Source organism: Crocodylus siamensis, chromosome 5 (genome assembly GCF_052110815.1).
Source record: "Crocodylus siamensis isolate JL-2025a chromosome 5, ASM5211081v1, whole genome shotgun sequence".
In the NCBI taxonomy this organism is placed as follows: Eukaryota; Metazoa; Chordata; order Crocodylia; family Crocodylidae; genus Crocodylus; species Crocodylus siamensis.
This window is the reverse complement of record NC_143399.1, coordinates 5,998,532-6,026,303: the sequence shown is the minus strand read 5'-3', so window position 1 is coordinate 6,026,303 and position 27,772 is coordinate 5,998,532. Positions and strand designations below refer to the sequence as shown.

At 48.2% G+C, this 27,772-nt stretch overlaps 1 protein-coding gene across 1 annotated transcript in view; it reads left to right on the top strand.

Annotated features, from left to right (window-relative positions):
• The window catches only part of LOC149863422 (cytosolic carboxypeptidase 6-like), a 1,473,463-nt gene that overhangs the window by 1,432,005 nt on the left and 13,686 nt on the right, over nt 1-27,772 (top strand). Inside the window, exon 12 of the mRNA XM_090050142.1 lies at nt 22,604-22,700. Within this exon, the coding sequence (XP_089906268.1) occupies nt 22,604-22,700 (97 nt within the window). The remainder of the gene's footprint in view (nt 1-22,603; nt 22,701-27,772) is intronic.

Here is a 27,772-nt window from a genome sequence, read left to right as displayed (position 1 = left end):
GTGGTCACCCCTGATAAACTTATAGGTGACCATCAGATCACCCCTGAGCCTGCGCTTTTCCAGGCTAAGGAGTCCCATGGCTCTCAGCCTGTCATCGTAAGATCTGTTTTCCTGACCTCTGATCATGCGCGTGGCTCTCCTCTGGACTCTCTCAAGCTTCTCCACATCCTTTTTGAATTGTGGAGCCCAAAACTGGGCGCAGTACTCCAGCTGCGGCCTCACCAAGGCCGAGTACAAGGGGAGAATGACGTCCCGGGATTTGCTCGAGAAGCATCTATGGATGCACGCCAGCATTTTGGTCGCTTTACTAGCCACAGCATCGCATTGGAGGCTCATGTTCATTTTGTGGTCAGTGATGACCCCCAAGTCTCTTTCTTCTGTCGTGCTGTCCAACGTAGCACTGCCGAGCCTATAAGGGTGCTGCAGGTTTTTCCTCCCAAGGTGGAGAACCTTGCATTTTTCAGTGTTAAACACCATGAGGTTCTCGTCCGCCCATTTGCTGAGCTTGTCCAGGTCAGCCTGGATCACCCGCCTCTCCTCAGGTGTGGATGCTTTGCCCCAAAGTTTGGTGTCATCGGCGAACTTGGCCAGTCCACTCCTGACTCCAATGTCCACATCATTAATGAAGATGTTGAACAATATGGGTCCAAGGACAGAGCCTTGGGGGACCCCACAAGGCACCATGATGAATGACTTCTATCAATTACTACCCTCTGGGTCCGACCACAGAGCCAATTTCCCAGCCAGCAGATCATGGTGGACCCAAGGCCACAATTGTCCAGTTTCATCAAGATTTGATCGTGGGATACCAGATCAAAGGATTTTTTGAAGTCAAGATATATGACATCAATCTCTTCTCCCTTGCCCAGGTGATAGGTCACCTGGTCATAGATGGAAATGAGATTGGTCAAACAAGACCTACCCGCAACAAACCCATGCTGGCTATCCCTCAGGATGTTGGCGTCGGCCAGTCCATTAAGGATGGCCTCTTTAATAAACTTTTCTAAGATCTTCCCCAGGATAGAAGTCAGGCTAATGGGCCTGTAGTTAGCTGGATCCACTCTCCTCCCTTTCTTGAAGATCGGCACCACATTGGCCTTCTTCCAGTCTTCGGGCACTACACCAGAGCGCCAGGAGCTCTCGAAGACCCGTGCCAGGGGCTGGGCTATGACGCTCGCCAGCTCCTTGAGTACCCTGGGGTGCAGACTGTCAGGGCCGGCTGACTTGAAGGTATCCGGTTTCTCAAGGTGTTCCTTCATGCGGTCAGCATTAATGGATGGCAGGGAATATCCCCCACCCAGACCTCCCTGTCCCATAGCAGGCATGGGCATCCCATGGGACTGATGAAAGACTGACGCAAAGTACCCATTTAATAGGTTGACTTTTTCCTGGACGTCAGTTGTCAGTTGCCCCATCTGGTTCAGCAGGGGTCCACTGTTGCCCTTGCTTTTCCTCCGGCTCCCACATATCTGAAAAAGGACTTTTTGTTGTCCTTGATGCTCGAAGCTGGTTGGAGTTCAGTTGCACCCTTGGCGTTCCTGGTTTGCTCCCTGCAGGACCGGACCAGTGCAGAATAATCCTCCTTGGAAGTGAATCCCATCCTCTGTCCTTTGTAGGCCTTTCTTTTTAGCCTCAGGAGGTCTGCTAGGTCCCTGGAGAGCCAGGAGGGCTGCTGTGCCCTCTTGCTGCCTTTCCTCCCAGATGGAATAGACTTAGCGTGTACATTGAGGATTGCCCCCTTGAGGAGCAACCACTCTTCTTGAACTCCCATCTCCCTGGGGTCACGGTCCCTAAGGGCCTCACTGACAAGCCTCCTGAGCTTGTCAAAGTTGGCTTTCCTGAAGTCAAGGACTTCCATGTTGCTGACTGACTTGCCAGCTTTATGGCAGATGGTGAAGGTGATCAGCTCGTGGTCGCTGTCACCCAGCTTCCCATCGATCACTAGGTCGCCGATTAGGTTGTCCCCTGTAGCCAGTACCAGGTCGAGCAGTGCTTCACCTCTTGTTGGCCCATAGACGTCTTGAGGCAGGTAGAGCTCAGCCACACACAAGAGGAAGCTTTGCAACCACTCAGATTTTGCTGAGTGATCCTCCCACGAGATGCCTGGGTAATTGAAGTCACCCATGACAACCATGGTCCTGGAGCCTCAGTCAGTTCCCGGGTGAATTCCTGGTCAAGCTCAGGACTTCGGGTGGGACATCTGTAGTAGACTGCCACCATTGTGCCATGTTCCCCATGGATTTTAACCCAGAGGGTCTCCAGTCATCCATGCTGGTCACCAATATCAGCTTGCAGGGACACGTAGCTTTCCTTAACATAGAGAGCTACACCCCCGCCCCTTTTATCTACACGATCCCTCCTCTACAGGGTATAGCCATCTATACTGAGGTCCTAGCAAAGGATGTGAGGTGTGCACTGCCTGCCCTGGGGACTTTCTGGCAGCCTACGCTGTTCACCGAGCAGAAGAGCCACGGTACATTATTACTGTACTTGCTGCAATGTATTTGTCTCAGATGCAATGGAACTGTCTCTACAACCAGGCCTGATTTCAAGGCCTGCTGCACTGGGGTGGCAACCCGAACCAGGGAGAGGTAATCCCTCCAGTTCAAGCACCCCTGAGAACTGCCATCATCTACAATGCAGATCTCAGCCCAGTCCTCCAAACTCCCGGCTCATCGCATGCAGGCTGAAGGGCCCTATTGGGATGCAATTCCAGATCTCTAGTTCTGCATCATTTCCAGCCACTCAGCCTCGTTGTTTAACCTGTCCTCCCTCGTCTTCTGTTCCCGTACCCTCCAGCACTGCAGCTCTGCTTTCATACGCTTCTTTCTTCCCCTTGATTGCTTTTTTTGCACTTCCTCTATTTGCCCATACTGCCTTGCTTTCCCAGGCAGCGTATTTATTGCTAGCTGGCACACGCAAGCACTCGGACATACATTCAATTATCTTTGAACAATTTCCATTTACTCTGTTTTTGCTTTTCTCCCGTTCAATTTCACCCAGCACCTCCTGCATTCTCTTAAAGCATGTTTGACTGAAATACGGTCGTCTTCTCTTTCCATCCATTCTCCCCCCCCCCCCAAATCTTTTGTCGCACCCCGCTCTCTCTCTTATTTTATTTTAACATCTCACTTGAGTTTTAATTAAGCAGCCTCACTAAATTTTGGTCTCTCGCCATTTCCGTACGTGTGCAGGGAGGAAGCTTGAGTTTAACCCCAATGTATCTGGATATTCCTTGGCATATGAAAGGAAACAATTTCCTATCAAGGCTACCCATTTGGGAACTACCAGGCTACGGGCATGGCAATTTCTCCTTTCTGTGTCATGTATTGGTTTTGCTCTCCATTTTGTTTTCCTTGTGATCTCTTTTTCCATTGGGAATTATGCTCTCTGTGTCCCTGAGAGAGAACATTATTTGGTCTTTGTTGGCCCAGAGAATGGAGGAGCCAAAAGCCTTTGTTAAGGGTCACCCCTGCTCAGGGCCAGATTTGCACCTCACACACCCCTAGGCGCACGGTCTTCCACGCCGCGTATCTACTTTGACTTCCCTTTTTTCTGAGCCAATGATATATCAACATCTAGATTCACCTGTACTGCAGGTAGAACAACAGAAAGGTTTCTAGGGTGTATTGCAGTGTATGGGAATCGATGCACTGTTTGCTGTCCCTATCTATAATGCTATATATGATACATATTTTATTATTAATAATAATCGTAATAATCACATACGTGTCATACATAATGTCATAATAATAATAATAACAACAATTTTTTAACTTCAATAAAAAAAAATCACAATGCCAAAACGCCGCCGCCGCCGCCGCCCCTGGCACGTGCCTACTTCACCTTAGGGGTAATTCGGCCCTGCCTCTGCTTATTGTTTCACTGGAGGTGAGATCCAAACTATGGGATCTTCCTTGAGCATGGAAGTACTCCTTTTCTATCAGCTGTTCTCTCTGCCTCTTGGGTATTAGGAAGGTTTAAAATGTGCCTGCCTTTGGCCCAAACTTTGTTATCTGCCCCTTGATTCCAGGGGTCTGTAAGAGCCAGCAAGGAGAGGATGCTCCTTTGCTCCCTTCTATCTGGATCTGCAGCCCACTGGCCTTCTCACAATGGTATGCCAGTATGAACACAGCCTGCAGGCTCTCTCAGCCATTGTCCTTTATCTATTTGGGTATCACTTACTCATTGAGTGTTGAGCTAATTGAGGGGTAGAAAATGCCATCAAGCATCGGGATAGATTTATATTTTTAACTAAACGTAAGTTATTATCAACATTATAAATAATTACGGTCTGCCTCCCAGCCCCTCTGTTCCTTTCTTCCCTGCTAATTGCAATGCTTAGATCTCAATGAGCTCATTATGTTTTGTCGATATTCAGCTCTCTGGCTTGCTCACTTAGTGGAGACCAGGGACTCGAATGGGAGCTAAAGATTGAAAATGTCAGGCCCCCGGGGATTTTAGTTAGCGACCGTCGCTGCTTTGTCTCCATGCACTGTTTATTCAGCATGCCACCCCTTCTAATAAATTATAGATACCTTCCAGGGAGGCTTTGCCAAGGAAACAGGGCTGTCTGGCTCCGGGGTCCAGTCCTGCGTGGTGCTGAGCTGCCTGGATTCCCATGCCAGCACCTTACCAGATGAGACCCTTCCCCCTCTCCCTTTTTCTCTCCCCTGCTTCTTCCACCCCTTTCAGAATCATTAACCTTTTCAACGTGATGCATTTGAAAGGGCGACAGTCAGCAGTGGCAGCTCCTAATGGATTCTGTTCCTTCGTTCGGTTTGTTTGTTTGTTTGTTTGAACTGCCGGCGATGATGTCCACCCCGCTTTGAAAAGCAAGCCAGAGGGCAACCGATATTTTAATTAGAAGGAAAAGGCAGCAAAAAGTTTAAACAACAGCCAAGCGACGAGAAGAGGAGAAGCAAGTCGTTGTGGGGCGGGCGCCTGGCCTATCGAGACGTGACGGGAAACGGCGTCTCAAGGGAGAGGTAGCATTTCACGTCGGAAGATGTCTTGGGAGGTGGAGAGGCATTTTGGGGCTTGTGGAATTGGTAATAGAGAGGGACAGCAAGATCCTGAGCCCTCAGCCTTCTTCCTGGGAAGGTAATGGGTTACATCTCTTTTGCTAGGGATGCTTCCAATATACACTAATGAGCAGAAAGCCAACAAGCCAACTTCTACCACTACTCCTTATGCCCTCCCTAGAGGGCAATGGGACAGCAATGTAGGACCCTCAATTGTTCGTGGGGGGTGGCATTTGGGGAAGGCCTCGCATCTGTGCCAAATTAAGCCAGCTCCAGAGTCAGGAACCATGATGGACCTCCTGAGGAATGATGTTGAGGCAAGTCATACTCTCCTACGTGCCAAAAGGTGGCTCTTTCTACCTGCTTGAATAGGACCCAGGGCGTGAGATTGAATGGTAAAGAGGGCACAAGACATGACAAGAAAAGTCTCCTTTGGAAAAGCAAAAAAAAAATCAAAGTAAAGCCTACTGGGAGCAGGCTTTGAACCCACAGCCTTTAGACTGGTTTGGAAGACCACTGCTCTAGCAGTTCACCCCACAGATACTCAACGCAGCTGACGGCTTGGGCCAAGCTGCCAGTGTGCCTCTATCGCAGCTTAGCATGACTGAAAATGGATCCTGCCTGAGGGCTATTGAGTAAAAGGAGTTTGCTAGTATTGGTCCCGTTCCCAGGGGCCACGTCACAAAGCCACACCAGACATCGACTACCGAGCATGTTCTTGGAGCAAGACCAACGGCTGAACAGCCCACGGGGATGGAGCCGTCATCTCACCTGGTGAAAATGGCAACACCAATTTAAGGCTTGAGCCCCACATTGCATGTACACTCCTCGTGTGGGACTCGTTCTGGAAACTGAGACACAGATGACTCCTGGACTTCCTAATAGAAGAGGAAAGGCAGTTGTTTTTATTACTCGCATACCCTGGAGACCCAGCCAGACCCCATTGGGTAGATCCTATGCAACCCAGACAGACAGGAGGCAGGGGAGCAATGAGCCAGGGGTCACATCAGCCCACCAGTGGCCAACGTCCCTGCATTATTAGGTCACACCTAAAAGTGTCACTGGTTTTGCTTTTAAAAGAAACAAATATTTATGTTCCCACTCGCAGGGTCTCTTCCTTAAGTCCACATCCCCATCCAACTGCATTAGGGGTCTGCCAGAGCAAGAATTAATGAAGAAGATTCATCGTCCGAAAGGAAAATGGTAAGGGCAAGCGACTTTCATAAATGAGATGCCGGCTGATGAAAATATGCCATACTGCCAGATAGGCCTCTGGAAAAAAAATCCCTAAGGCTACAGATTCGGTATGGGGTGGGGAGTCACAGATAGGTGGTATGAACACCCTTTTCATAAGGATACACCTTGTCTTTAAAGCCAGCTCACCAGTGAATGCAGATGTCTGTCTGTTAATGCCCCGAGGAGCTGCTTGCTTGAGCAGAAGGAGCCTGACTCCCCTCTCCCTTCCACCTGTTGTACACCCCCTTCCCTAGGCTCAGTTGATGCTCTTCTCAAGGAGAGGTGGCTCAAGCCTCAAAAATCCCAACCCACCGTGTTGCATCTCCGGTCGGATGCTGCAAGGAGAAGAACAGTCATCAGCATCCTAACCTTGGAGGAGGAAGGGCATCGTCCCACAGCCGCCGACGCACGTCCCCAGGGAGCGGGCCATAAAAAATGCAGGCCGGCCCTGGCAAGCAGCCTTCCCTCGGCTTTTAGCGAGGGCTTTGTGATTGCGATCGGAGGAGGCAAAGCGGTACTATTTGCAGAGGAGGATAAATATACATATGTACATATGTTTATATATAGCACCTTATCGCTGCCTCGCAGCTTGTACGTAAAACAAAACAAAAAAAACACAAAACAAAAAAAGGAAAGGAAAATCAAAGGTTTTAGAAAAAAGCTAAGCGTATCCAGAAATGGGAATTATAAAGGGAGGCAATAGGATGTGGGTGGAAAAAAAAGGGATTTATAAAATATTTTAGCCCTTCCTGTCACAGGCAAACTCCCACTCAGTTCAGGAACAGTAACAGCCTGCTTTCTCTTCCCTTCCTCCCCAGCATAAAACTGGAGGCCTCTGAAATGAAGGGAGTCACACTGGTGTAAATGTTTTTGGGGAGGGGGATCTGCATTCGCTTGGAGGAGCTCTCCCTGCTGCCTTACATGATCTGACATAGTCATTAGAAGCGGTGCTTGGTGGGGCAGGACAAGGGGTCATGCCTCTCAGCCTCATCCCACCGAGTCAGCAGGGCAGCCTTTTGCTCTCACTTTGCAATGGGTGTCTTTGTGCGCACCCCCTGTCATGCCAAAGGCTCTTCCCAGGCTAACAGCCAACTCACAAAGAGCCATTTCATCCACCCTGAAATGCAGCCAGCTTGGGGCTGCAATGTGGCAATGGTGGTTGGCTGTAGGGTGCAGATGTCATTTCTCCCTGGCATCCATCTCTTTGCATCTAACTTTTAAGAGAACGCCTGCAAGCTTCATTTTCCAAAGACACTTTCACAATGACAGCTGCACGATTATGTCCCCCCCCTTTTTTTTTTTTTTTTTTTTACAAATTGGCCAGTCTCATTAGCTTTTATGCTGGTATTTTAAGTGAATAATGTTTTATTGTGTATTTTATTACGCTGAATTTGCTTGCATTCTTCTGTGCACTTGGATGTGGGGGGAGAAGTCGGGTGAATAAGTGCAGAGCTAGACGTGTATAAATGGAGGGATGGGAGGAGGTCTGGGTAGGTGTGTGTGTGCACACGTGTGTGTGTTTGCACGCGTTGCTGGAAGAATGTGTGTGAGAGCTAAAGAAGGAGGTTGTAGCTGGATTGTTTGTGTGTCTGGATATTGTGGTTGTATCTGTCTGTGTGTATGGGCTTGCCTGGATGCAGGCTTGTTACAGAAAAGGAGGATTATTACAGATTTGGGTATAGGATTGTTACAGAAAAGAAGACTGAGGCAAAGAGGTTTGCAAGCTAACTTATGGCTATGATAGACATGACAGACTAAGGCAGTTTTAAGGGGGACCTTGAAGCAGAACAAGGACATCATCCCACGAGTGAGAGGAAGCATGGGAGAAGGTACCACCGTACCGTGTAACAAGTGGGTAATGGAGTCTCTGGCGACTGGGGCTTATACTTGATGCATTAGAAAAGGTGGAACCAGTGAAGGGGGCAAAGCAACTGGGCAGGAAACTAAACCATGCCACCAGCTTTTGGATAGATCTCAGTGGGACCAGACTGCATTGAGGGAAAAAAAATGTAGCATTAAGCAAACCATGAGATACTGAGAGTTGGTGTGGATGCATGGGCAAGCTCATATCTCTGAGGTGCAATACAGAAAGCACTTGCCAGACTTCGCTCTTGCCCAGATGTGGGGTCCCAGAGGGAAGTCTGAGGTGGAGCTGATGCCCAGGTGACAGGCCTGAGGCACAGGTAGGATGATGATTTTGTTTATAGGGATCCAGAAAGGAAATAGTCAGCAGAGTTTGTGGGGGAAGAGTGGGAGCCTTATTCTGGCATTGGCATGGAGATGGCAGATCCGGGCCCGTATTTTACTCTATTTAGAAGGTGATGGGTCAAAGGCAGACCCACGAGTCATCTGCGTAGAGAGGGTAGTTGAATGTCTTTGTGAATGAGATTAGCCAGAACTGAGGTCTAGAGACTGGAGAAAGGGAGCAATGGACAGATCCCGTGGTTCCCCATACAGCCGGGGAGAGGGACGTTGTTGCAAGATAGTGGTGTCATTGCTCCAAAGCACGCAGTGGATAACAGCGTGGCACATGCCTGCATCGCAGTTCCTGTGATAGCGCACTCAACCCCCCAGCTGGATTGCTGTAGAAAGCTAAGGAGAGATGCCGTCTTTAAAAGGACAAAGACAAGGCAGTTTAGCAGTAGGCCTGCTAGGGACGTTTCAGCATAGTCGCATCCTATTGTGTATAAACAATGCATTTTATTACAGCTTCCCTTGTCACGCAGCGACGTCCTATCCAACGAGTGCTGCACAAGCTGCTTTGGACTGGACGGGGCTTTAGTGCAGAAAGCTTTCCTAGACTGCAAAGCCTGACTCCAGTCCTAAACACCCCTCCTGGTTTGATTTCACCCATTATGAGCCTGTTGTTACTCCTGCTGACCTTCATGAGAGTTATGTCAGGCCTACGGAAACGGGGAGTGATGTCTCTTGTAGCTTCACAGTGGTGGAAAGATGAGGCTAGGCCAGGAGAGAGAGAACACCACGTCGTTTGCATCGCTGGTACCTTTATTGCTGCGAACGGGAGCCAAAACTGAAAGCAAACATGGTGCCCCAGGAGGCACATGGTGTATCAGTGTTTAAAGATGTATAATGGCAAATGCACTCAATCTTAGCCCAGACGTCACAGGGAGGTCCAGAGTCAAAATCTGCTGCAATGGCTCTACCATGCTGTTACAGCCCATATCGAACTTCTCACCACTCTGCGGGCGTGGGAAGCCCTGGGGGAGACATTCAGCCACTTAATGACGTACCGACATTGTGTAGGCTGGTATTGCAAGCAGTCCCAGTTTCGCACCATCCCGACTTAACCCAGGTGCTAGAAGTCACCTTGATCAAGGAGTCGGCCCTGCTACTGGGCTGCTGGGGGGCCCCGGGATTTTCCAATCAGGCCCACCCTTTGTAGAGGGCAGGGGTGCTTTGCCTGTAGTGCACGGCACCGGTCCCTTTTGGGGTCCACCCCCACATCTCATTTTAATATGCACTGCCAGGAGAGATCACATGGCTCCCAACCAGCCCTTCCCATCCTCTTCAGCCTGCCCGCCAGTGCCTCTTTCCAAATCAATAGTTGCAGATGTGGAGGTAACTCAGTGAGACAAATACATTAATGCTGCAGAAGAGACAATGATGAGGAGATTGCCTCCCACCCCCTCCTATTTTTCCTCCTCCAACCCTTCTCCCAAAATATAAAATTCCCTTTCCTTCCCCCCCACCCTGCCCCCCCAAATCCATGGCCATGGAGTTAGCAGGACTCCAGCCCCTTGAATTATTCCCCGTGTCTTGATAAAACCTTAAATCTTTTTAAAAGACTGCTTGTTTTAATTGAAAATGTTCAATCAATCTTCCCCCCCTCCTCCCCCAAACAGACCCATTTGCAGTAAATAATCTGTAGCCAGGCTTTCTGCACTAAAGAAATAAATAATTCTGAATTTGCTGAATCCCGTCTGATCTCCCAGCTTTAAATCACTGCGTTTTGTACCGAGCTCAGCCGAAATGTTGAACACACTGAAGCATGACTATTACTTGGAGACTGCAAGTGTTTTTAAAGGTACAGTGTCAGGGACGATCATCTGTTTTCCTCTGAGGAAGCCTTTGGCTGTCAGCGGTTCCTCATTTTTGAGGGCAAATCATCTGCCCAGATGTTCTGTCCAACGTGGAGGCTGACGGCCTTGGCACCGAAGGATCAGATCTGAAGTTTACTGCAGTCAGCAGACGTCTTTCCATTGACTTCAGGGAACTTTAGGTCCACTTTTGAAATAGTAATCTTTAAGTAATCTTAAATTGTCCATAACCCTTTCTCTGTAACCTTTTCGGGTCTGTAGATGAGGTACATCAGGTACTTTGGGGCACTGGGTGCGTAACAGGAGGGGTCACCTCAAAATGGTCCAAGGATAATCGCACTTAATCTTGCCGCCCTTCCCTTCAGGGTCATGTATTACCCTGGTCCCAAGAGATGTTCAGTCCACCTCGGCATATCAAAGGAAGTTGTGTTTGGCCATTGCCACTGATGCCGTGCATCTTTGCATCCCCAGCCTTGGCCTCCACCAGCCCCTGTCTCCACACTTACGGCTTAAACAAATGGACTGGGTCTATCCAGTGATGGTTTCAAGATATCCATCGGTTCTTCCTGGATATGTGCTAACCACACAACTAAGGGCTTGCGGAGGGCTACAGCCAACAGAGCGCTCTTGTTGCAAAATGTCAGCAGCAGGGTTGCGCAGAGAGGGGAGTTTCACTTGCAAATCAAGGGACGTGATTCTCCTGCTCTCTTCAGCACCCGTGAGACCTCATGTGGAGTACCATGGCCAGTTTTGGTCCCCACGCTTCAAAATGGAAGTGTGCATCTGGGAAAGAGTCCAGCACAGAGCTACCCAAATGAGTAGGGGCCTGGGAGGCAAGGCTGATGGGGAAGGGCTGAAAGAACTAGAGTTATTTAGTCTGGAGAAGAGCAGATTGCAGTCTTAAAATACCTGAAGGGTGATTACAGAGAGGATGGAGATGGGCTTTTCTCTGTGGCTGGAGGGGGTGGGACTAGGAGCTTCAGCAAGGGAAATTTTGGGTAAAAATTAGCATGAATTTTCTAACTGTGAGGGTGGTCAGGCATTGGGATAGGCTACCTGCATAAATTAAGGAATCCCCATCCCTGGGAGTTTCCACCAGCAGCTTAGACCCTTGGCTGGGATGGTTTAGTCAGGGATGGACTAGATGACCTTCCAGCCCTGCTTTCCTGTGATCCTGTGACAGTTCTCATTGACATTGGTCCCCTTTGTTAGTCCCTTTAATACGTCTTGTCCCAGTCCTCTATTTGTGGCCCTCCAAGTTGCTTATCGCCACAGCCTGGAGCCCATAGAGCCAGGATCTTCTCTTCCTGATGCTCTGTTTACTCAGGGCATACCCAGAATGCAGCCTGAGATTCAGGTGAAATTTTTCTTCCCCAAACCAACTCACCTTTTTCTCCGAATAACACAAATTCTGCAGTCACCGTGTCGATTGTGCCCTGTGTCTGCCCTCCTTTTAGCTTGACAAGTGATGTATCTAGGAAGCCTTGAAAAGTCCTGTCCTGTTTCCCACATTTGTTATCCCTTTTGGCTTCCCTTTCATCAGTGCTTATAATTATGTCCTCTCTTAAAACAATTTGCAAGGAGGGGGGAAGGGAAGGGAGGCGTAACATTTAGGAAGCATTCAACCGGCCCCTAAATTATGACCTTTGCGCTCTCTGAACTCCCAGCGATTGAACTATTAGACAGCGTCAGTCAACTTTTGCTGTCAAGCATGGAGCTGATTTCATCTGGAGCACCGTGAGCATTAGTTGTAAAACCAAAGCTTAGCACGTGCAATAAGAGCCGCTAGAAATTGAGGGGTGTATTTCAAAGTGCATAAGGTGTGCTCTGGTATGGATCAACAGGGTCTTGAAAAACTTCTGCTTGTACTTTATTTGCTACTCGCTACTTTGGGTTTCCAGTTGGAGTTGGAAATGGTGCAGCTGTTCTTGCATTTCCAGGCTCGCTGGAAGCTGGAATTAAAACAACGATTAAGTCTCTAGTTTTCCTGCTACTCCTTCCCTCGTGTATTTCAGAACATTGGGCAGACAGAAGAAAATTGCCAATGTTGGATTTTTCACTTGAAAATTACTTTTTCCTCCCTCTCTCTTTCTTTCAGTATATCACACAAAACCAGCTCTGTGATTTTTCATTGACTGAGTGAACGGCTGAGGTCAGGTCTCTTACAAGGGCTTCTTTCCAGATTTGGAAAAAAGTAAAAAAGATCAGAAGCGTTAAAATAACTGGACAAGACTTACCATATTGACACTCTGGTAGTGCAACTAAACATATCCCAGGGCTTAATGTGGGATCCTCTGTTGCAGCCTACATGTGAATAATGGACTGGGTTTATTCTTAACGTAGCCCCAGTGAAGCCATAATATTCGGATTTTAGCTAAATTCTTGAAAATTGTAATACATGCTAGTATCGAGGGGGGATTGGAATGACATACACCTTAACGTGAGTTAAAATATAATTTTCAAACATTTGAAAGCCTTCCACAAAGAAGAGGATGATTGTTCTTGCTTGCCACAGTATCGGCCAGGAGGCAGCGGGATTCAACTGCCGTAAAGCAGGTTTAGATTAAATCTCTGGAAAACCATCAGTAAGAGCAGCAGGACAGTGGGACAGGCATCCCAGGGAAGTTGGGGATTCTCCTTCACTGGAGTTTTCAAGAAGGTATGGATAGACATCTACCCAAAATGGCAGGGGACTCCAACCTCTGTGCCTGAAGACCACTGAGATACCCACAGACACTATCATTTGGTGGGTATCGGGCACCGGTGTGCAGAGGATTCCTGCAGATGCATTTCCCATTTGCTGGATGTACCAGCTACCCTTTAATGTGTTTCTGTATGGTTGTGACTGCATGTGAGCCTTTCTTTTCCTCGTGGTTTTGGTACCATGATATTAGGTTTTACTTCTATGGAGAAGCTTTATTCTTCATGCGTATGATAATGATTCTGCAGTTCGTAAGCAGAGGGGAGAGGGCCCTTAGTGGAACAGCTCCTTTGGTTGGCTCTTGCATAACTTCTGTCTTCACACTGACGTGTCAAAGTTTGGGCTAGCTTTGGGCGGCCGCTCTAGGGAAATGCAGAAGCAACAGGAGCCACCTGCCTACATTTGCCCATTCAAACATCAGCCCTAATCATCTTTGTTTTGCTTTTAGCACACAAGACCTGGGGTGTCCAATGTTGCTTGTAGCATGGGACCACTCTGGAGGAGAGGACATAAGTTGGGTCTTTTAGCACGCTGGATTTCCTACCCTCCCGGGGGACAGTGCGTTCTCACGGCTTGGAGGCCCCTCTGCACTCCCGTTGCTAATCTTGGCCATGATCTAGCTCTTTCGGTTTTGCCCTTAATGAAAGTAGAGGATATGATCTGTATTTAAATGATAATACAGCATGCACCTTGCAACACCGGTGACATTGATAAGACTACACTCTGGGGACTGATTCCAGCAACCTAGGCATGAAAAGATAGAAATGTCGGGAGCCTGGCAAAATTGCAGGCCTCTGGTTGTCCAGGCCCACTTTCATTTCTGTCATTTTTCACCACCATCAGTTGGGTCAGGAAGGAGAGGGGAAACCAGAAATGGAGTCAACCCTCATCTTGCAACTGGTTCCTTCTGTAAAAAAACATGGAAAAAACCCCAAAAACGGAGATAACAGCATTGCACTTATGCTTTGCTTCCACGAGACTCTTTTTGGGTCTGGTTAGGAACCAAGAACAGATGCGATGGTCAGATGGGTATGGACTTTGGGGGGTTTTGCCTTTCTTTGTCGTGGGGTAGGCATGGTCCTCTACTTGGGATATATTAACAACTTTTTACAGCAGCAGGATGTTGGCTACCAGGGTCCCCCTGCTTAACCTGCGGCAGGTTAGGGTGTTATGTTGTGTCTTATGTCAGGGTCGGTGGTAGTTTTATTAGGAGGTTGTATTATGGATTTGTATGGGATGGTTTGGATTGTGGTGATCTTGCACCAGGTGGGGGTTAGATGAGACCTCCAGAGGTCCCTTCCAGCCCTACTTTTCTATGATTCTGTGAGATGGGGCAGTAAAGACTATAATATCATGCACTGGGATGCCAGGAAAAAGCCTGTCCTATTGGTATTCCCAGATTACACAAAAAGGTTCAAACTCCCAAGGTCAGAAACAACTGTTGCGATCCTTTCATCGGACTGCCTGCAGAACAAGACCAGAAAATGTGACCCTGCCATTCCCCCATCTTATGGCTAAGTTAGGCTGGGCCTGTTAGAAAGACATCTGGCCGGGATTCAAAAAGCCAGGATTATTGCAAGGGGGAATTTTTAGGCTGAGAAGCCCCAGATCCATCACTGTCAGGGTACTTGGGCAACTGTAGGGCTCCAGGCTTGGTACCACCAAAGTCAACAGGCAGTTTTGCTGTATGCTTCAGTGGGAACTGGACGAGCTTCCAAGTCTCTAGCCTGTTTGCAAATTCCCTCTTTGCTAGCCATTTCTAACTGCTTATCATATATATGTGTGTGTGTGTGTGTATATATATATGTGTGTGTATGTGTGTATGTATACACGCACACACACAAGAATATCTATGAACATATCTTCCACTGGAAGCTAACCCAGCTTATCAGACAGCTTTTCTGTGGGAAGGGTGCACTATTTAGCCGGCACTCATCTAGTCAGGTTTGCACAAGTACACGTGTTACAGGTTGACCGTTTGAAAGGAAAAGTCCACATGATACTTTCTTCTCAAACCCCCCAGGTGCTTTGTCACTTCGTTTAAACTGCCCATCTCACCTGCCGTCGAACCGGGCCAGGGAGGCATTGGTTAATGCAAAGATGAAATCCGGCCCCATGGAAATGACAGGACCAACTGAGCAGAGGGGAAAACAGAGCTCTAATAAATTAGTAAACCAGTTTTGATCCAGCCTGGCACGATGTAGTGCTGCGGTTGAAAGCCAGTTAATGCCATTTTCCATTAGCATTCTCATTTGAACCCACAGTTTAGGAATGGCTTTTATCCACTGATGGGAGCTCTTATAAATGCATTAGGGAATGTAATCTATATTTCTCCTGAGACGATCGGGGAATGACAATACGCTTCCTGGCCACAGTCACCTGGGACACGCAAAAGAAATGCTCCTTTTTTCATAAATAACATGATTTTTGTTGCAGTAGATGAAGACTTGCTGTAGCAGGCAGTGTTGTCAGACAGAGAGCATCTTCTGATTTTTAATTTTGAGCTGTTAAAAAGATTAATCTTTCTTGCTCTGCATGTCTCGTTTTTCTTTCCCCCTCGGTCTTTAGGGGAACTTAAATCTGTTTGCCTGCAACAAAAGAGTTGGGAAGTGGTGCCTCTGGACTGGAAGGTCATTGTTTTAAATCCTGCTTAGGACTGAAACTGGATGAATTCCACAAACTAATAACCCGGTGCAGTGTTTCAAATTGATGGAGGTGCTGTCCTCTAGATGAGACATAAAAACAGAGATCCAATCTGCTTGGCAGAGACCCCACAGGACTTATCAAAGATGAACAGGGGCTGCTAACTGTTTTGCCCTTGTCAAATCCTCGTCACCACCAAAGCTTCACTTCCTGTTCCAGCAAAAATGACACTGGACCTTATGAAAATGAGATTGCGAACTTGAAGGAGCCATCCTGTTTCTAATTATTTAAAGCAGTTTGCAGTGCTTTGCGAGCGGGGGAAGAGAGATAATCCACCCGCCTGCAAGTGGAATGACCCTGAATTTCAAAAAGCAAAACAAAAGCTGACGGATGGTGCCGCTGCACTCTGCAGTAGTGACATTATTAAATGATCAGTGAGCTATTAAAGCAGCCACACTTAGTATCTCCCCTAACGACTTGTACTGCTAACTGGTTTCCAAATTGAGATTTTTATTGCATCTGCACAGAGACAGAACCAGGCTGGGTATGTGATTCTCAGGGCTGTGATTGCAGTGAATTGTTTTAAGCAGGCCAGCGCGCAATAGGAGCAGAAAATCTTCTTCACTGAAAACCAGTAGTGGACACACACCGCCCCCCAGTCCCTCCCAGTGCTTCGGCAGTCCGTATGCCTTAGGAATGTGAATGATGATACACAGGAGCGCCCTGGGGATTCATTCTGGTTTGGGGGAGGACGTGAAGTTTGGCTCCTTCTCTGAACCTATTGGATCTCCAACATTTGGCAGATGATCAGAAATAAGCAGACCTCGCTGTGAATGTCTCCAGCTGTCCTGCTTCTATCCAGGCCGGACATGTGATGAGAAGAGCCTTTCTCAGGCCGTTTTTGCACATTGGCTTCCAGTCTCAGCCAGTACTAGGAAGCTCTGGAGGAGCCAACAAAATAGCGATGGGGTAGAGATTCATCCAGATGTTTGTAAGCATCTGCCAAGGGCTGCCGGCTTGGGCGTGCTCAGTCCAGTCCTCACCCTATGCAGTCGGTATTGCCCACCTCTCCGTGAAGAGCAAGACGTTGATCGGCGCTCTAGTACAGCAGCCGAAGCCAGCATGCTCCAGGTATACAGCGGGTTGCGACTTGAATCAGTACTTCTGTAGATTTTGAGCTAAGCACAAGTGTCATTGTTCTGATTTCCCTTGCTTGCTCAGATGTTCACATACACATGCACATGCAGGCACACGCATGCATATTCACTCGCACGTGCACACACAAAGACACATAGGCAGACAAAACCAATCAAGCTGTTTTTCTCATGGGCTGGGCAGGCAGAAGGATTACGAGTTGGTCATTGCAGTTGCTATTTCTGCATACTTGTCAGGTAGTTGGATCCTGCTTGTGTAACCCGGGTAGTACCTGGTTATGTACTCCCCTCTCCAACCAAAGGGAGGGGTTAGCAGGGCAGGTGCGCCGCGGGGTGAAACTGTTGACTGCATGCAGTTTCCCTCCTTCCCCTACAGAGCCAAACCAGGACACCCTGTGAACTTAACTATATACACATTTATTAATAAGATAAACCATAGGAAAGAATAGATGTATAAATATATACAAAACGTGGAACTATATGCAATATATGTACACTCCTTTACCTTCCCCGCTACTCAGGATTAAGTAAACCAGAACAAAGTATAAAGATCAGGCAATATGAAACTCTATCAAAATACCAACTCCCACCCATAACATGCAAATACACAAAATATGAGGCACTAACTTACAAAATATAAGGTGCATGAAGGTGCAAATGAACTCTTTAAGGGGCGCCAAGGTCCAGGCTGTCCTGGAGCAGTGGCTCTGCCCCAGTAACAAGGAGGAGGGGCGAAGCTCTCCAGTGCCCTTCTGGCCTTCCTTGCCCCATTGCATGTGCACCCCTGAGATTAGCAGTGCACCTCCTGCAGTTGGCCACAGCTGGCACCGCCGGTGGCGGCTGTAGGCAGTCGCCGGTCACCACTGGCTGCCACTGGTGGCAGCATCTACAGGTGGTCACCAATTGCTGGTCCGCGCTTGCCACCCCGCCAATGACACTATTGTAGGGCGCACCAGGTTCCTGGCCGCGTGCCGGGGGTTGGAGAGCCAAGCTGCCTCCGAGTGGCTCCCATGGTCTGGGTCCCACTCAGACCCCATTCACCCACCATGCACTGCTACCTGGCCTCATGACAGGGGTTGGAGACCCAAGCTGCCTCTGACCAGCTCCCAGGGTCCTGGTCCATGCACTGCTCATGCACCAACTGAGCTGGAGACCTGAGCTACCTCGTGCGACTCCCAGGGTCTCGCTCCGTGCACCACCTGTGCACCGAGTGCCTGGCCCTGTACCAGGGGTTGGAGTCCCGAGCTGCCTCATGCAGCTCCCAGGGTCCTGCCCCATGCACCGAGCTGTGCACCGATGCCGCACTCCTCAGCGGCGAGGCTGGGGATGCAGCCAGTTGCCACTCGTGTCCAGCGAAGAGGTCTTTGGGCTCTTTGGGGCAACTATCCACCACACTGGCCAGCTCTTACCAGCTCTTCTTCACCCACGCTCCTCTCCATCCCATGTCACAGCCTCCCGTGTGCTTCGCATATTGCTCTTTTATACCCTCTGGAGGCTCCACCCTCGGATTGTAGAAGCACCAATCAGGGTGATGGGGGGGGGGCATAGTCCTCACCTAGGTCCAGGCTCTTCTCCTCGCCCTGGGTAGGGGCAAGCCCCTCTCCAGCCTTACCAGATTGGTGGGAATACCCCGCCAATCACTCGAAGTGCTTTTCGAGCCAGCAGCCGGGCTGCTGTCGGCAGGCTCGCCGCACGTGGGTAGGAACGGCAGTCCCTCGGTGCTCCGACAGGCAGTCAGAATAGGGGACCGGGTTCCTCTGTGTGTTGGCAGTAGCATACATAGATTTCTCATCCTCCGGTTTGGATATACACAGTTTGGTACTGACCGTATGTTGTCCCCATCTTATGGTCTATATCAAACCTTTTTTCTCAGTTTTCCTTCAGTTCCCAGTGAACTCCTAGAATCATAGAAAAGTTGAGCTGGAAGGGACCTCGGGAGATCATCTAGTCCAGTGGGGCCCGGTGAGTGGTGCAGGGCCAGTCCATGAGTTGGGTTAGGCCCTGAGTGATCTCTGCCTGTCTCTGCTCACCTGGATTGGGCCCAGCACTCCCTGTTCAGCCCTATGCCATGTCTGCCTTGCCCTGCACACTGGGGTCAGCCCCCCTGACTCCATCCAGCCCAGCATGCTGGGATTGGATCCTGCATTGCCTCTGCTGGGCCCTGCCTACCTGATATAACATGCAGGGTCCTTCTATCATCCAGCCTGTGGGACTCACCAGGATCTGGAAATTTGGCAGCATGGGAGTGGCAATTGCTGCCACCTCTCCTTCATCACCAAATTTCTGGACCCAGGAGAGCTTCTCGGAGCAGGTGGCCCAGCTCCATGGGCCAGGGGTTGAGCACTACTGATCTAGTCCAACATGCTGCTCAAGATGGGATCATCCCAGTCTCAACCATCCTAGACAAATGTCTGTCCAACCTGCTCTTAGAAACCTCCCAGGATAGAGACTCTGCAACCTCTTCAGGTGGCCCGTTCCAATACTTAACTACTCTCATCATGAGAAAGTTCTTCATAATCGCCAACCTAAATTTCCCTTGCTGCAATTTTGGGGAATCTGTGCTGCTGTCATAGCAAACACTGAGGCCTGCATGGCCCATGGAGCCTGACATAACCCAGCTACATTAGTGGGATGCTCCAGTTCGGGGTTGGACAGTGGTAGGACATCCTGGGGGAGCTTCATCACTGGTACTCAGGCTGCCCCTGTTCTGTACCAAAGGCTTCCTCCACCACAATACACACAACATGAAGAACAAAAAGAGAAGGGGCAATGGGGCCAATGCTAGCAGAAGAGACTTAAAATATTGGCACTGACAAAATGTCCTTGACATCCAATTATCACCCTGTGTTTTTTTAAAGTGCTGAGTAAATGAAAGAAACTACAAGATCAAGCCACGTTCGTTTTCTCACTCTGTTAAATGTTTGACAGCCCCCATCCCTTTTCTCTCTCTCTCTCTCAGAGCACTCTGAACTCGTAACCTTTGCTGCCACTTTGCGTTCGGCATTTGCAGAATCCTAAATACCCCCGGTCATCCCCAAACTCCAGTAGCAATCACAAAAGGCTTTCAAAGAGATGTAACCTCAGTGGAATGGTGAACTTTAAGCAGCCTCTGACTTGGTATACTCCCATCTTCCATGTACATACAATGGGCACAGTCCTCACATCCTGCCAGATTGCAGGGAAACTTATCTTGTAGTGCAGCAACTGCCTTAAACCCAGTGCTAATTTTTTTTTTCATAGACTGATTATTACCCATTAGGATAGCACCCCCTTGCTATAGACACTCCTCTAATTATATTGTCTGTACCAATGGTTCTGACTGTTCTGAACTGTACAAACCATGCATAAAATATAGTCGAGATGTCAACAGCACATGTAATGGTAGGATGAGCATTAGTATTCAACCAGGGAGACCCATGAAATAGGCTTTCAGTAGAACTGGTGGAGCCTCTTAACTCTTGACTAGGCAAAGCTGTACCAAAGGGACCAGTTCAGCACTGAATGAATTGCAATTCTGAGCAGTCATCAAGGATCCTCCTCCACAGCTAGACCTTAGCTTATTTACAAAGCCTGTTGGACTCATCTCTTTTCACAACATTTTCCAGCTTGCACGCACAGAGCTACAAAAATAAAATAAAATAAAAAAAAATGACTACTTCATGCTTGCCTGTTCCCTTTTTTTTTTAAAAGAAACAAAAAATAATGAAGAGAGTTCTCTCCATGGTGCCGCCTGAACCTGATGTCGAAAACTCATTTGTTTTGATGTGTCTAATGTGAGTAGGTGGATAATAAAAGCTTCATTTAGAAGCTGGCATCTTTATACAAACTGCCTGGAAACCCCTGACATGTTGCAATTCTGGAATTTCCCTCTAATGGAAGCATCAGCAGATAATTATTGATATTGCTGTTACAAATAAAACATAAATAGATTCATCTTCTAAATTGATGGGGGAAACGGCACAGGGCAGGGAATGTGGTAGAAAGCTGTGGTCAATTTAGAGTTACCAGGTGATATACCTGGGACCTGACTCATGTACTGGCAAACTGCCACAGACATAATAGTTATTGTCCTTGAACATCCTGGAAATGCGACAGAGTAGAATTTTGATCTTTATTTGGTTTTGATTATCCAGGTATCCCCAAGTGGTTGTTTGATACCAGCAGAACAGAAAGCGTGTAGACAAACATAGCAATCGTTGCATCCTCCGAAAAAAAGAAAAAGAAAAGAAAACATTGCCCCACTTTGGCCAAAGGTGATCGAAACTCTTTTATTTCTTCCAGGTAAAATTCATCCCTGTATAGAGGGTGAGCCAGTGCACAAAGGAGTAATTACAGGGGTGTAGGTTGTAGCCACATTGGTCTAAGGACATCAGTTTTTGAACCTGAAAGCTTGCTTAAACATTGTTTTCCAACTATTTAAGTTGGTCTAATAAAAGATATCAGATTCACCCAAGGGACCTTGTCTGCCAAAGGAGTGATTTTCTTCCAGTGGCTGTGTTGTCCAGGCCACTAGGGTGGTTCCCAGTCTCTTGTGAGAATGACTGTGGATTATTTAATGTATTGCTAGGTCGTCACTATGAAGTGGCCTTGCATCAACATCTCAGCAAGAAGGCAGCGCTTCTTAGGGCGCTTGTACACGATGTTTCACCGTTTCGCTGGTTTAATTGTGCGTGCAAATACCTGTTGACCTTTTTTATTGTGGTAGGTTTCGATTTATTGTGGCAAGTCAGACCATCTCTGATATGTTTTAGTTTTACCGTGGCCAAGTGTTCCACCAACTTTAATTTTACGGTGATTCTTCTGTCACGTGTATTCTCACACTTTTAGTGCAGCACCTTCCTACTACTGAGTAACAGGGCTGGCATTTGGTTAAAGAAAAGATGTAGCAGGGACAGTGGCTTGTGTTGTCCCTGCCCTTCCCCCTCAGCCGGGTCAAATCTGGCTCTTCTACAGTGTATATTCCAATTCAGTTCTAAAATCCAAGTCTCAGGACACAAATCACAACGCAGAACCAATGCAGTATTACTCTAACCAGGGGCGGGCAATTATTTTGGGCAGAGGGCCGCTTACTGAGTTTCGGCAAGCCATTGAGAGCCACATGCCAGGCAGCCCAGGACAGATTAATATTAATTTTCTAAATTTTTTAGGGGCCCCGCGGGCCAGATTGAATGGCCTGGAGGGCCGCATCCGGCCCCCGGGCTGCATTTTGCCCACCCCTGCATCTAAGCCAAGGGTTCAGAGGGTTGTGGGCTGTAGACCCAACTTTCATGTTGGATGCTGAACCGTCTGGAGCTTGTACTGGGATGGTCCAGGCCTCTGTCTCTGGAGACCAGCACACCAGTGCTAAGATGCTACCTATTTGCATGCAAGAGTCGTCTCAGGTGAAGAAGGCTATTGTGCATTGTGAGCATCGTACTCACAGGGGATTTATTCTTCTCCCACGTAAAACAGAAGCCCCCTTTTGTCCAGTGGGTTGAGCTCCCAGCATTCACGAGCTCCCTGATGAAGATGGGTTGTTCCTTCCCCTCTACGATTTCATGTAGCATATTTTCTGCCTATGAAAACAAGAAGCAAACCAGATGACACTTGCTTTAGCTGCTGACATAAGTTATTTCATTGAGCCTGCCCTGAAGCTTTCAGCACTGTGGGATGGTTAATGTAAAACTTGCTCAAGCATCAAATAGCAGTAATTTACCTTTACACTCCGCTTGTTGTTTTAGTTTGGGGTTTTTGGGGGGGTTCTTTTTTAATCCTCTTCAAAGATGCTCCTTAATTAAAAACTCACAGATATGAAGCTAGGGAGAAATGTGGCCCGGACCTTTTTGGATTACTACAGGCTGAGCAGCATAGTGGAGAGACCGCTGGCACCCATTCCCAACACACGGTAGGTCACAACACAATTTTTCTTGCTTTTTTTGTCGGTATTGTTCTTTGTGACTCTAGGAAGAGCGTTAGGCTAACTGTTTCTTATTGCACTGCACCTCCATTTTAAGAAAATCACTCATAATCAGAAAAATAACCTGGTTTATGCCTAAAAATAATTCAAGGGGATCTGGAGAGAGGATATCTGCTGCTTCTTTCCTGATAAGTATATACAGTCTAACTCCATTGTCTTCAGCGGGCTTACTCCTAACTTGTGCTAGTGTAAATGAAAAAAGGATCAGATCCACTCACTTTTTTTCTTTTAGAAAAAGCTTTTTATTTGGAAGGTGAAGAGCTTAGCAAAAATGTTGGCTTGGCAGCCTTGGAGATTGGAGTCCTCCATTTATGCTGGAACCAGGGAAGTCACTAGCAGCCAGGGAACAAATTGCACACACCAGCCCATGGAAAGTCTCAGCCTGGGTAAAGGAAATGTTACTCAGTGTGAGAGCAACTCAGACACCAGGCCCACTTGGTCCTTAGCCTCTTTGCTGACGCACGAGTCTAGCGGCACGGCCATGCACAGTCCAATGGGTTAGTCGTGCGTGTGGAGTTGAACACGTGGGTAAGCGTGTGTGGGCCTGAGTCCGGTTGCAGCACCTGTCCTTGGGGCACAGAAGCATGTCTGTCCAGAAATGAAGTATGACCACAAAGGCAGTACGGGCTGGGGAGGGGAGGAGCAGAGAGCCCAGAGTCCTCAGATTTTCATCCCAGTTGCATCGTTGTGGCTGTGTAGCCTAGATCAGAGACTTTCAACCTTACACGGCCCCGATTCATGCTAAAACGACAGTGGATAAAGTGCTGTGAACCTGCAAAAGCAATGTATACAGAGACAAATGGGTCAAATTGGCAAGTAGCCGAATTGGCAATTCTTGGGGCGGGGGGCTGGACTCGATGCTCTTTCGAGGTCCCTTCCAGCCCTGACGTCTATGAAAGTCTATGAAATCAAGTACTTTGGGGGCGGCAGGAGGGTCTTTGCTTTCTTCTGTGGTGAGGGGCATGGCAGTTTTCCTAGGATCTTCTGAGCGCATATGAACCAACTCCTTCTCTGTTGCAATGACAGGGCATTGGCAGTGCTCTGCTCTTCACTGTGACACATTATAGGATGTTTGGGGATATTTTTTTCTCATAGTTATGGATGAGGGTTTGAAGTGGGGATTTGTGGGATTCCTGCGGTCACCGACTGCCTGCGAACACAAGAGACCGGACTCACAGCCCAAAAGGTCCCTTCCAGGCTTGTGTCCCTATGGGCCTACGTGGAGCTGTAGAGGAAACGCAATTCCCATTTTGCGGGAGGCTCCATGATTTCAGCGTGGGTTTTGCTCCGATTCAGAACAGCGAATGACAAAATCTTCTCTGGAACAAAGCACTGAAAAAAAGACAAGTCTTGGGGTCAGCCGTAATATCTGATGTCGTGGCACAAACACATTTTGAAAGGAGAAGCCATTTCAGACGAGAAAATCAAGCGCATTCCCTTCCGATACAGAAGAGTTTGACCTTCTTGAAACATTTAGTTTTGATTTTTTTCCCTCCCCATTCCCTGCACAAAATATGTGTGGAAGCACGGGTTTTCAGCAAATTGACATTTTCTGGCAGCAAAAGGACATTCCAGCAGAACATTTTTGACCCGCTCTAATGGCAAAGTATTAGCGTAGCAGATTTCAGTCTAGGCCAGGGCCGGTTTTCATTGCTGCTTTTGCAAACACGGGCTCTCAGATATGCTAGCATTGTGGCAGATGCTTATGTACACAATCAGAAGTGACCAGGTCTGTTGCAGTAACCGTTTAAACATCTTCCTTTGGGTCCCTCTGCCTTTCCCTGCTGACGACCTTGACACGACAGTTTTGGTCAGGCAGAAGGCAGATCATCATCAGCTATGCCGCTCTTAGTGCTGTGGCTCTGCAAAGAGGCAGAGATGAAAAGCAGCGAGTACCCTCCTCCTCTCTTCTCTTGAAAATGAATGTATGATTTCTTCCAGACTCCCAGTGGCCACTGCCTTGGGGTCTGGGTGCCCAAGACTATTACCGAACCTAATTACCACCTGGCAGCAGAGTCTTTTACAGTAGCCGCGCTTGGGTACTTCAACATACGGATATTTTTTCCATGGTAATAATAATAATGTTATTGTTGGTGATAAGAGAAGCATTATAATCTCACCAACTATCCCTGTCCCTCTCTATAGAGACAGGTTCGCCAGAAGGGAGATATAAACACACATGCAATAATTTTGCACAGCGTTGACTTTTTTGTTCCCCCAAAATTGGGGAGGGGTATATGTTTGTTTGGGCAATTGCAAGATGGTTAATTTTCACCCCAAAGACAATATATGCTTAGGGAACAGATTTTAAATGATTCATGCTGTTAATTCCTGATGTCTCAGTAAATGTCAGAGTCTTCCAGTAGGCAGACAAAATAAAAAAAAGGCTTTATTATTTGTATTGCAGTTGATCACACCCTACACACATCTTGGTGTAACATAATGTAACATAACGTAGGACAACACATATAATATAATATAATATAATATAATATGCAGTTGATCATACCCTATATACATAATGTAATTTAGTGTAACTTAATGTAACATAATGTAGGACATCACTATTATATTATATTATATTATATTATATTATATTATATATTTCTTTGATGCTTTCTTGTTAACTGTGAACCTATATGAATACCAGGCCCCTGAATTACCTGAAAAGCAGTTCTGAAGCTTCATTTCTGGGTTGGAAAAGAAATGACAACAGAAATGGATTTAAATATGTAAAACAGTATCAGCCATTTGTCTGATCAGGGCTAATTATATAGCACAGTTATCAGCATGAAGCAGGGCAAGTTTTGCTTACAGATGATGAAAGAACAGTAAAACATGGACGGATTCTCCAGACTCACGACAAGGAGGGTGCAGAGTTGTTAAACGTGCTATAGAAAACGAATAGGATGTTTGGCCCAGCTATCCGACGTGGGATGATGCATGTCCGAGGATATTTCTGAAGCAGGCAGGTTCTGGGATGTTGCAGTTTCAGGGGTGCCCCTAGGCTGGACAGATATTTGGCTGGGGTGTTATGACCCCGGCACTCGTTCCTGCCCGGGGCAGGGGAGTCGGACCTGATGATCGGTTTAGTTCCCTTCTGACCCTCTCAGTGAACTATGGAAACCCACCTCCTCTCCAGCGGGGTGGGTGTGGAAGGAGAGGGTGGGGGGGAGTTCATTTCTTTGCACCCCTGGCCACCACAAACTCCATACAACATTGCCTTGCTCCCCACCCACCACCCTACTTCTTCTCCCTGCTCCCTAGAAACGTGTCCTTCAGTCTCAGCTGATCCTCCCAGCTCTGGACTCGATCTGCCATCCTCCTCTCTGGCACCCCTCCCCCACGGCCACCCTGTGATCTCTAAGCAAACGCTCCCCAAAAAAGCCTTAAACAGCAGCCAACCCGCAAGATCGTTTGCATGACAAGTGGTTGTTTTCCCAAGGGCAGCGCTCCCCTGGTGAGATCTGCAAGCACGCCTTTAGATGATCCAAGAGAGGGAAGAGGTTATAACATCCTCATAAGCGTGCTAATGAATTAAAAGCATTGCTAGAACCACCGGGCACATTACGGAGGCAGAATAGATGAGTCCTGGGACTCTCTAATGAAGCCACCGAGACCTCAGCCATAGAAGTCATTTTTCTGATCGGGCCGTGCGAGGAGACAGCGTCGCAGGTGAGCGACGCAGAGACGCGGGCCAAGGCAAAGCCTGCCCTGCAGCCCAAATGTCCTCCTTCAGATCCAGCAAAGTGAGCCCAGACCCGGAGAGCGCAGTCCAGAAAGGCTTCCAGGGACCTGGCTGTTAATGAAGGGCAGCGCACGCATCTGCCTTTCATTATGTGACGACTCTCCTCTCAGCCCTGCAATAAGCAGCAAATTCAGCCACAGCTGAGCTCCGTGGCGGGGCTCCAGCTGCATCCCCGGTGTTATTATATGCAGGGCAGGTAGCAGTGCTTACGATTAAGCCTGCCTGACACTTCCCATAAGACCCGGTGTTCAGCTGCTTCTGGCTTTGCCAAACTGATCACTGGGGCAAACCATCCATGGAAGTGGACGGTTTAAACCTGGCCCGTAAGCCATGTGGGTCACCTGATGGAAAGCTGGGGGGCAGGGATGGGGAAGCTTGCTTATTTAAACAAAACCCAGGAAAATCCATGCGCCCACCCAAAGATTAAAGGCTGCTAAGTTCACAAAGGGGAGTGCTGACAGGTAAGGAAAAGCCAGACCTAGTCTACCTGTGCAATTGCCTCCATCCCCTCTTCTTACTGTTGTTCTCACCTACCGTATTTCTCCACCTGCTTCCCTCAAGGAAAAGAGTGGACCTGCTCCGGGGCTGTGCTGGGGGTGTGCAGTGAAGGGGGACATCGCCCGCTTCGTTGCTCGCAGACGTTGGAAGGGCTGCGATAGTGGGGCAGGGGACCACAAGGACGAGAAGGGATACGGTGTCCGAGTCGAGATGTGAGGTCTATCTCCACTTCCACTACCGAGTGCAGGGATGTGGCCACAGATGCTGGGCAAGCCACTGACTCCAGGCTTTACAGGTAGCCGTGGCCGGGGCGCTCCTTGTTCTCGGCCACCCAGCCCCGGGGGCTGTTTTGTCAAACCGATGATTCCCACGCGACTACAACTGAAGTTAATGGGGGCTGTGTGCCGAGGGCAGAAAATGCTCTTTTGGTTTAGGTACTCTGAGAGATTGGGCCCTCTCAAATGGGGCACCCACATTCACCAGTCTCCGTGCCTCATCTCTCCACCTGTGAAATGGGGACAATGTCATGAGAAAGTTGTGAAAATAGATCTATTACCATCTGTGAAGAACTCAGCTACCGTACTGAAAACCATCGAAAGCCCAGGCAAGAAGGAATCGTTTCATCTTCAGAGCAGGGTTTGAATAGTGCGCTTGCAGTCAATAAGGCAGGCGGTACCCTGCATTGAACACGAGCACGAAACGCAATACCAAAGAGCTGCTCTGCTCTGTGCACTGCCTGTTTTCTTCTCTGAAT